Source organism: Belonocnema kinseyi, chromosome 1 (genome assembly GCF_010883055.1).
Source record: "Belonocnema kinseyi isolate 2016_QV_RU_SX_M_011 chromosome 1, B_treatae_v1, whole genome shotgun sequence".
NCBI lineage: Eukaryota > Metazoa > Arthropoda > Insecta > Hymenoptera > Cynipidae > Belonocnema > Belonocnema kinseyi.
In genome coordinates this window covers 21202979-21214422 of record NC_046657.1, presented here as the reverse complement: position 1 = coordinate 21214422, position 11444 = coordinate 21202979, and the positions used below count along the sequence as shown (strand labels likewise).

At 23.1% G+C, this 11444-nt stretch overlaps 1 protein-coding gene across 1 annotated transcript in view; it reads right to left on the bottom strand.

The window, feature by feature from the left end:
* LOC117170594 (zinc finger CCHC domain-containing protein 24-like) overlaps positions 1 to 11444 on the bottom strand; it is a 28061-nt gene that overhangs the window by 4934 nt on the left and 11683 nt on the right. Inside the window, exon 3 of the mRNA XM_033357467.1 lies at positions 1348 to 1512. Within this exon, the coding sequence (XP_033213358.1) occupies positions 1348 to 1512 (165 nt within the window). The remainder of the gene's footprint in view (positions 1 to 1347; positions 1513 to 11444) is intronic.

The window sequence follows — 11444 nt, the reverse complement described above, 5'->3', positions numbered from 1 at the left end:
TAGAAAAATATTATTTGTAGGGAAATTAGCACTTTAAAGACTTGACAAATTTCAATAGATTTCAAAATTTTATAAGATCCCGAGAAATTACAAAATTTCCAATGTTTAAAGGGATTTTACCGAAATTCAAAAAGTTTATAGAAAAATATTATTTCTATAAAATAGAGATTTTTAAGACTTGAAAAATTTCAATGGTTTTCAAAAATTTTAAAGTTTAAAGGGTTTTTTTACGGAAATTCAAAGAGTTTATAGAAAAATATTATTTCTATAGAAATTGAGATTTTTAAGACTTGAAAAATTTCCAAGGGCTTCAAGATTTTACAAGATCCCGAGAAATTCCAAAATTTCCAAATTTTAAAGGGTTTTTACGGAAATTTAAAGAGTTTGTAGAAAAATATTATTTGTAGGGAAATTAGCACTTTAATGACTTGACAAATTTCAATAGATTTCAAAATTTTATAAGATCCCGAGAAATTACAAAACTTCCAAAGTTTAAAGGGATTTTACCGAAATTCAAAAAGTTTATAGAAAAATATTATTTCTATAAAATAGAGATTTTTAAGACTTGAAAAATTTCAATGGTTTTCAAAATTTTAAAAGATCCCGAGAAATTCCAAAATTTCCAAAGTTTAAAGGGTTTTTACGGAAATTTAAAGAGTTTATAGAAAAATATTATTTGTAAGGAAATTGTGATTTTAAAGACTTACCAAATTTAAATGGATTTCAAAAGGTTTTAAGGTATATGAAAAGATTTCAAGAAATTTCAAAATTTCCAAGGTTTCAAGGGATTTTAGGGAATTTCTACGAATTTCTCGAGAAATAAAGAAATAGTATTTCTAGAAAAATAGGGATGTTAAAGACTTAGAAAATTTACATGGATTTTAAAAGATTTGAAGGTTTTTAGGGTATTTTAGAATATTCCAAGAACTTAAAAAAATGTCAAAAATGTCCAGGTATTTTAGGGAAGTTCAAAGAAATCCTAGAGAAATATCCAAGATTCTGGAACATAGGATTTGATACAAAATTAGTGCCATTAGGATTTACTATTTTTTTTATGGAGATGCTGTTGACAGAAAAGTATAAGATTTCTCTACTGTTCTGCATTTTTTCTGTATTGGAATCAAATTCACAATATTTTTTTTACTAATTTTTAAAATTTCTCAAATGATTCCGAGGCCTGTGGATTTGAAATAACAAACCATAAAGAACAAAAAATTTGCCATTGATGTTACTCAACAAAGTAACATTGAAGTAACACTTGACATTCGAAAAAGTTATAATTCAGAAAATTTAAAGTTTGTATTAATTAAAAAGGATTGGAAAAATATTTTTAAATTAATTTTTCACCTGTTTGTGTGGATAAACATTGATGTGGCATTTTATGCATTCTTGGCCCATATTGGCCCAGCTGTTACCAGACATCCATTTGCGCTTGCATTTGGGGCACTTGTATTCGCCGAAGCATCTTTTTTTCCCCTGATAAGGCGTAAGACCTTCGCCTTTTGGTCGAGCCTGCAATTAGAAGACTGTAATATAACACTCGAGTCTCTGTTCCACTGAAGTCGACTTACGAGGAATTCAAAAAAAATTAAATCATTAATCTCGACTTTAATCACGTTTTTATTAGAAAAAAATCGACCTTCATAAGCTCAGTGTTCATCCAAATTTGTTCATTTTTTTGGATTCCACAATATTTTATTTAAAAAATAATAAAGTTGCGCAAAATTGCAATTATTAATTAAACTAGAAAAACCGGGTCATAAAATGTTTCTTATGATTGCCGTATTATCAAATTAAAATATATCCTTGAATTTAAAGTATCAGCAACCATAATTAATAATCTTGAATTAAAATAAATAGTGAAAAAGCTACATCAGCTTTCACATATTTTTATATTTAATTTTTAATTTAATTTTAAGATTTTTAAACCAGCAGGAATTTGAAGCAAAGTAGTACCGATGTCTGATTTTCAATGTTTAGAATATGAAATCATGAAATTTTGAACTAATATTCAAAATGTTTCCAATTGAAGACATTTTCAAAATTAAAAACGCAACAATTTTAAAAACTGACAATTGAAATTTCTTGAATTTAAAAAAGTAGAATTTAAAATTAATCAGTTTGCAAGATTTATATTTTGAAAATATTGAATAAAAATTAATAACGCAAACATTTTTTAAATCTACAATTGATTATTCTTGAATTTTGAAGATGTAGAATTGAAAATGAATCATTTTGCAAAGATTTATATTTTGACAGTTTGTAATTTTAATCGTTTTGTTTTTGTCAACTTCAATTTTGAAGCTTTAAAATTGAAAATTCTTCAATTGATTCTTTAACGATTTGAAATTTGAAATTCACCAATTTTAAAGAAGCGAAAATAAAAAATATTAAATTTGGATGAATTTCAAGATTAAAAGTTAAGAATTTTTGCATTCTAAATCTTCAAAATTGAAGACGTTTTAGACATTAAAATTGCATCAATTTTAAAAAGTTAAGATTAATAATGCTTAAATCTTGTAAATGTAGAATTAAAAATTACTAAATTTGCAAGATTTATACTTCGAAAGTATGTAATTTTAATCGTTTTGCTTTTGTCAACTTCAATTTTTAAGGTTTCAAATTGAAAATTCTTCACTTTTATAGAAGTAAAAATAAAAAATATTAAATTTGCATGATTTTCAAGATCCAAAGTAACGTGTTTTTTATTCTAAATATTCGAAATTGAAGACATTTAAAAAATTAAAAACGCATAATTTAAAAAAGTTACAAGTGAAAATTCTTGAATTTTATAAATGCAGAATTGAAAATTAATCAGTTTGCAAGATTTATAATTTGAAAGTATTTAATTTTTTCGATTTTTTTTTATAACTTTAATTTTGAAGATTGAAATTTCAATTTCAATAACTTGAAATTTTTAATATTTCAAATTTATAGAAGTAAAAATAAAAAATTAAATTTGCATGATTTACAAGATCAAACCTCAAGTGTTTTTTATTCTAAATATTCCAAGTTGAAGGCATTTAAACAATTCAAAACTCATGCATTTTAAAGAGTTACAATTAAAAATTCTACAATTTTTAAGAGTTACAATTGAGAATTCTTGAATTTTGAAAATAAATACTTGAAAATTGTTCGATTATCAGAATTTATATTTTCTTAAAGGTATGCAATTTAAATCGATTTTTTTAGAAGATTTAAAATTCCAAATTGTTCAATTTTTAGGATTTGCAATATAAGATTCTTTATTCTGGAACGTTTATAGTTTTAAATGATGTTATTTCGAATGTTTTTTGTTTAAATAATTCAATTTTGAAGATTCACAATTGAAAACTCTTAAATTAAATTTTTAAAAATAAATATTGTTAAATTTCGGATGATTTTTAAAGTCTGAAGTAAAACGGTTTTCATTCTAAGCCCTCGAAATTAAAGAAGTTAAAAAAATTAAGAAGTCATCAATTTTTAAATTTAATACTTCAAAATTTTACAATTTTGAAGCGTTACAATTGACAAGTCTTGAATTTTGAAAATTGATCAATTTTCAAGATATAATATATAATATTAATATAATATTTTCATAATTTTAATTTAATATTTAATTAAATTAATTAAATATTTAATTTTAATGTTTTACTAATATGTAATAAAAAAAATACAATTTTTATGATTTAAAACTGAAATGTCTTCAATTTAAACGATTTGAAATTTAAAATTCTTCAATATTAAAGATGTAATAATAAGAATGATTAAATTTGGACGATTTTAAAGATCCAGATAAAAATTGCATAACTTTTAATTGTAAATTTTCAAAATTACAAATTTTATTTTTAACGATTTATACATAATTCAAAGTTCTACAATTTTGAAAATTTTAACATTAAATTAGGAAATTAAACATTCTACAATATTTATGATTTAAATTAGAATTTTTGTTATTTTCAATATTGAGAATTTAAAACTTGACTTTTGATCTTCAAAATGTACCGAATTTGATTTATAAATCTTAAAATTCAAAGAATTTTAAACTGCAAATCGTTAAAATTGAAGAAATTTCAATTTTAAATCTTCAAAATTGTAGAAATTTAAATGTTGAATCTTTAAAATTTAAGAGTTTCTAATTTTGAAAATTTACAATAAAAAATCATACAAAGTTTCATGATTTAAAATAAAAAAGTCTTTAATTATGATGAATTACATGCGAAATCTATTCACTTTGGAATATTTATAATTTAAAACTGAACTTTTTATCTACAATATTATCCAAATTTAAGAATTATTTTATAAGAATTAATTTTTTAATTAATCAATTTGTAAGAATTAAATTTAATAATTAAGAATAAATTTTTGAAATCGAACAATTTTCAAATGTAACTCATCAAAATGGTAAAACTTTTAAATACAAATTTTTCAATTAGAAAATAGAGTTACATTAGAAATTTCTTCAATTTGGAAGATTTAGAATTGAAAGTGAATTTTTTCAATCAACTAAGAACTCTTCAGTTTTTAAGATGTATTAATAAAAATTCTTAAATTCGAATGATTTTGAGGATCAAACGTCAATGGTGCAGACTGTAAATAGTTACAATTGAAAACATTTTCATTGTAAATCTTTAAAGTTGAATATTTTTTAATTTAAAAAATTTACAATTAAAAAATATGCAAATTTAAATTTTCCAATTTGCGAAATTTCATCAACTTGAAAGATTTGGAATTAAAAACCTAACTTTTGATCATCAAATTTATAAAAAATTTGGATTTTTTATTTGTACAATTAAAAACTGAAGAGTTTTCAATTATAAATATGCAAAATTTTCGAATTTAAAATAAAAATCATAAAATGATAAAGATGAAAGAATAGTTAATTTTCTCACTTTAATGTTAAAATTTACAAAATAGTATTGTAGAACTTTGCATTATTTATAAATCGTTAAAATTCAGGTTTCTAATTAAAAAAATTTTGAACTAAAAATTATGCAAGTTTTGAAGTTTACAATTTTAAAATTTTACTTTCAATTCTGAATCTTTTTCAAATTGAAGATTTATCATTTCAAATTTTAAATAGTCCAAATTAAAAATTCTTCAATTTTAAAGATTTTAAATGCAAAGTTCTAAGACTTTGAAGAGTTACAATGGAAATTGTTCAATTTTAAAAACTTTAAATAAAAATTTTTTAATTTTGATACTTTTGGAAATCAAAAGTCAACTTTTTGATTTAAAATCCTAAAACTTGCATAATTTTTTTATTGTACATTTTCAAAATTAAACCCCCATAAATCTTAATGATTTTGAATTTAAGGTTCTACAATTTTAAAGATTTAGAATGGAAAATTCTTAAATTTTTACGATTTGCAGTTTAAAATTCTTTAATTTCAAAGCTGTATAAATAAAAAATTTTAAAACTATAAATAATTCAAAGTTCTATACAATTTGGAAATTTCCGAGATTAAAATTAGAAAATTCAACACTCTGTAATCTTTATGATTTATATTCGAATTTTTTAAGGTTTATATCTGAAAACTTGACTTTCGAACTTTAAAATCTGCAAAATCTAAGAATTTTTATCTGTAAATCTTCAAAATTAAAGAATTTTGAACTGCAAATCGTTAAAATTGAAGAAATTTTTAATGTAAATCTGTAAACGTATATAAATTTAATTGATAAATCTATGAAATTTAATTTAAAAAAAAAATTAATTTAAAAATAATATTTGATTTTAAATCCTAAAAATCCATCGAATTATAAAGCTTTAAAATAAAGATTTCTCAATTTTGAAACCTTGCAATTAACAAATATGCAAATTAAGGTATTACAATTAAAAATTCTGTAATTATGATTATTTACTTTTGAAATGTCTTCCATTTGAAATATTAATATTTAAAAACTATACTTTTGATCTAAAAAATCCTGCAGATAAAAGTTTTATAATTTTTATTTATACATCTTTTAGACTGAAAATGATCATTTTTCTTTATTGTGCAACTTTGAATTATAAGAAAACTTTAAAAAGCGCGCGCAATGCGCTAATTTTTAAAATTATTTTTTTGTTAGTTTTCTAATTGGAAGAAGTAAAATTTTACGATTTTCATTAAACTCCAAGAATGCGCGTGGCGACCTAAGCGTGAGACACTTTGCTCAATTGAGCGCTAATTGTCAGTCAACAAAACATAATTCCAAGCGGGTTTCACTCCCGCATATGACGTCAGAATTTAGTGTCGTTGTTTTATATACATAATCATCATATTACATGCGATTCGCTCCAATTAATATCTTTTATCAGCCATGCACTAAATTTCTGTCTCCTAATGTCTAAATACAAATTTTTTTTTTTTAATATTAATTTTAAAAAATTCTTAAAATCTTCCACATTATTTTTTTATTGATTCATAAATCTACAAAATATGAAAATAATATTAAAAAGAAACTAAATCATAAAAAATGTTCTTAGAAATCTTAAGAGTAGATATGGGCCATTTTTCGACAGTACATGGTGATTTTGTGAAGCTCTTCGCCTATGTTGATTGCTAGAGAGATTGATCAGCTACCTGGGTCAGTAATCAATTCAATTGAAAATTCGTCTTTTTTATAAGAAATTAATCTTCTTGATAGAAAATTGATCTATTCGTTTGAAAATGCAACTATTTCGTTTGAAATCAATTTTTTGTTGCTACTTTATATTTTCGGGTTAAAAATTCCACTGCTCTGACAAAAAACAATTTTCTTGGTGGAAAATTCGTAATTTTAGTTGAAAATTCGTCCTTTTGGTTAAAAACTAATTTTTTAAATTTAAAATGTAATTTAAAAAATTATGAAATAATTACTTGTACCATTAATACCTAGCTAAAAATTAGCGTTATGTTCTTCAATTAAGAGTTCTTATTCTGATCCCTCTAATAGCTTAATGGAAAAGCACCTGACCGGAAATCAGAAGTTTTGTGGTTCGATTCCCAATAGAGTGAAGATGGAGTAGGATCTTTTTTTTCAAGAAATAATTTTAATTTTAATTTAATACATTTTTGGTTAAAAATTTATGTATTTTGTAAAAAATTGGTCTTGGTTGAAAAATTCATCTTCATGGTAGAAAATTGGATTCCTGTGTTGAAAATTATTGATTATTTTATAGTTTAAATAATAATTTTTTCGGATTAAAAATGAAACTTTTTAGTTAAAAACTCAACTACGCTGTTAAAAATGCATTCTTTGTTGTTAAATATTTACAATTTTAGTTGAAAATTCAACTATAGCGTTCGAAATGAAATTTTCTGTTGATATTTCATATTTTCAGGTTAATACCTTAATTTTATATTGATACTATTTTAATTTAATTTTGTTAAAAATTCAATTACTGTGTTGAAAGTTATTCTTTTGCCTTAAAAATTCATATTTTCTATTCGTCGAAAATGCAACTTCCATTTCTTGATGAAAATGAATTTTTTCAGTTGAAGACTCATGCAATTTGTTAAAAATTTTCTCGCTTCAGTAGAAAATTAATGTACTTGGTTGAAATTTCATCTCTTTGGTAGAAAATTTAATTATTGTGTTGAAAATAATTTGTTTTGTTTTGAAAACTCATATTGTTGAATTAAAAATTCAACTACTTTGTTGAAATTCATATTCTTTGGTTCAAGATTTATGATTTTAGTTGAAAATCTATCTCTTTGGTTGAAAATTTAATTATATTGTTCGAAATTAATTATTTTATTGATAATTAATGTTTTCGGGTTAAAATTTATTTTTATAAATTTAATAAAATTTTGTTTAATTCATCCTCTTTGTCAAAAAACACATGTTTTTGGGCAAAAAATCATTTATTTAACAGAAAATCCAATAACTGTGTTGAAAATTAATCTTTTTATTTTTGAAATACATATTAGCGGTTTATAATTCAACCCTTTTATTAAAAATTTATATTTTTGGTAGAAAACTCATGATCATAGTTGAAAATTAATCTCTTAGGTTGAAAATTTATTTTTTCATATAAAAAATTCATATATTGTTTAGTTAAAGACTCAACGACTCTGTTAACAATGCTTTTTTGTTGTTAATATATCATTTAAGTAAAAAATTCAACTGTTCGGTTGAAAATTTAAATATAGGGTTGAAAATCAACTTTTTTGTTAATGATTCATATTGTCGGATTTAAAATGAATTTAAAAATTGTATAAAGTCAATTTAATTTTGTTAAAAATTCGTAATTTTTGGTAAAAAATTATTGGTCTCGGTTTAAAATTAATTTCTTTAGTTGAAAACTTAATTTGCATGTTAAAAAATATTTTTTGTTCCTAAAATTCATATTTTTGGATTAAAAAACTCATCTGCTTGGTTAAAAATTCAACTACTTTGTTGAACATAAATTTTGTTTGTTTGAAGATTTGTAATTTTAGTTGAAAATTCATCTCTGGTTAAAAATTAAACTATATGGTGGGAAATTAAATTTGTCGTATATTTATTTATACTGACGCACTGGTTGGGAAAATTATAGTGAAAATTGGTGCAAATTTGATTTTTATGGTGAAAGCGACAAAAACCCCGTAAAAATCATGAGTTTTTACGTTTATATAAAAATCAATAAAATTTTTTTTTAATTTCAAAAAATTTTTTTTAATTAAAAAAAAAGTAATTGTGCACAAATAAATGTTTAGCCTGCACTATTCATCCGATTTAAACTTTTTTTTTAATGAAACCTTTTCAAATTTTGTAAAGATTTGTTTGATTAAACTTTTTTGATATTGTTTAAAAATTGGTCATTTAACAATAAAGTTGAAAAAAAATTGTCTAACTTTTGCCAAGGACCATTTCTTTTAAGATATTCAGATTGATATAAAAAATAATTTTAAAACAGTGAAACAACTATATGTGAATAATTTGCAGTGGCTTAGTAATTTAAAAAAAATGTTACTCTGTTATAAAAAAATTAATGAAGAAAAAATAATTTCTGGGATTGGCAATGTTTAGCTTATTTAAATTGAAAGATTTTGTGTGAAATGTGAAAGGAATAAATATTCTATTAGCATTAATTAATAATAGATGCTTTTTAGTAATTGTTTAAACCATTTTTATAAACAAATTCACAGTTTGGCGACTTTTCAATGAATAGTCTCAATTTTTGTTTACCTAATCAACTAGGTATGTCTTTCAGGTGTCTTTGTTCATATAAAACTTTGCAAACTGAAATGAATTTTCATTATTTAAACAATTTTTATAAACAAATTCACTGTTTGGCATTTTTTCAATGAATATGCCTCGGCATAAGTTACATTTTTTTATCAACTGGGCATGTCTTCGATGACACTTTGCTATTATACTTAGAAAATTAACAACAATTATTCATTATTTAAACAGTTTTTTATAAATAAATTGACAGTTACAATAGATGGGCTCAATTTTTATGTTCGGATTCAAATAAGAATGTCTTGTCAATGACTCTTTGCTATGATAATTTGCAAATTGACATAATTGTTTATTATTTACACGAGTTGTTATAAACAAATACATTTTGCGTCCTTTTTTACCAATTGACACCTTGGATTTTTTTTCAATTCAATGACCTCACGTAGAATTTAAATGCAGTGCTTTAGATTCTGGATATTGTGTCGTAATTCTAAAAGAATTTTTTGGACGTGTTTCCGTCGTTCGTAGAACCACTTACCTGTTTCACAGCATCCACGATGAAGCCTATAGCTGAGTATAAATTTCATTCTGGATCTACACCTTTCTTTCAATATATTTTTATCTTTATCCAATCTATAGTCCCAGTGTTTGAAATGGCAACAAATGACACAAAATGTATTTCTTTATAACAATTTTTTAATTAATTAATAATTTTTGTGAATTTACAAATTATCATAGCAACGAGTCATTGAAAAGACATTGTTAATAAATTCTGTATACAAAAATTTTGCCATTCATTGTAACTGAAAATTTGTTCATAAAAATTGTTTAAATAAAGAATAATTGTTGTCAATTTGAAAATTATTATAATAAAGTGTCACCGAAAATACATTCTTATTTGACCTAGTAAACAAAAATTAAGCCTATTTATTAAAAAATCGTCAAACTTTGAATTTGTTTATAAAAATTGTTGAAATAATGGACAACTGTTTTCAGTTTGCAAAGTTTCATATCAAAGAGCCGTCGAAAAGACATACTTAGTTGATTTCGTGAACAAAAATTGAGCCTATTCATTGAAAAATCGTCTCAAACTGTGAATTTGTTTATAACAATTGTTTAAAAAATGCATAATTTTTGTCAATGTGCAAAGTTTCATCGCAAAGAGTCATCGAAAAGACATCCCTACTTGATTTCTTAAACAAAAATTGAACCTATTCATTGAAAAATCGAAAAAATGTGAATTTGGTTATAAAAATTGTTTAAATAATAAATAACTGTTTTCAGTTTGCAAAGTTATATAGCAAAAAGTCATCGGAAAAATATACTTAGTTAATTTCATAAACAAAAATTGAGCCTATTCATTAAAAAATCGTCTTAAACTGTGAATTTGTTTATAACAATTGTTTAAAAAATGAATAATTGTTTTCAGTTTACAAGGTTTCATAATAAAAAAGTCATCGGTAAGACGTCCCTAGTTGTTTACGTAAACATAAATTGATCCTATTGATTGAAAAATCGTCCAAATTTGAATTTGTTTATAAAAATTGTTTAAATAATGAATCAAAGTATTATGGCAAAGATTCATCGGAAAGACACACTTTGTTGATTTTGTAAAAAAAATTGACCCTATTCATTGAAAAATCGTCTCAAACTGTGAATTTGTTTATAACAAATTTTAAAAAAATGCATATTTTTTGACAATGTGCGAAGTTTCATCGCAAAAAGTCATCGAAAAGACATCCCCACTTGATTCCTTAAACAAAAGTTGAACCTAATCCGAGACCTATTTATTGAAAAATCGGAAAAATGTGAATTTGTTTATAAAAATTGTTTAAATAATAAATAACTGTTTTCAGTTTGCAAAGTTATATAGCAAAAAGTCATCAGAAAGGCATACTTAGTTATTTGAATAAACAAAAATTGAGCCTACTCATTAAAAAATCGTCTTAAACTGCGAATTTGTTTATAACAATTGTTTAAAAAATGAATAATTGTTTTCAGTTTACAAGGTTTCATAATAAAAAAGTCATCGACAAGACGTCCCTAGTTGTTTACTTAAACATAAATTGATTGAAAAATCGTCCAAATTTGAATTTGTTTATAAAAATTGTTTAAAAAATGAATCAAAGTATTATAGCAAAGAGTCATCGGAAAGACACACTTTGTTGATCTCGTAAACAAAAATTGAGTCTATTCATTGAAAAATCGTCTCAAACTGTGAATTTGTTTATAATAATTGTTTCAAAAATGAATAATTGTTTTCAGTTTATAAAGTTTCACAATAAAAAGTCAACGGAAAGACATCCCTGTTTACGCAAACAAAAATTGATTCTGTT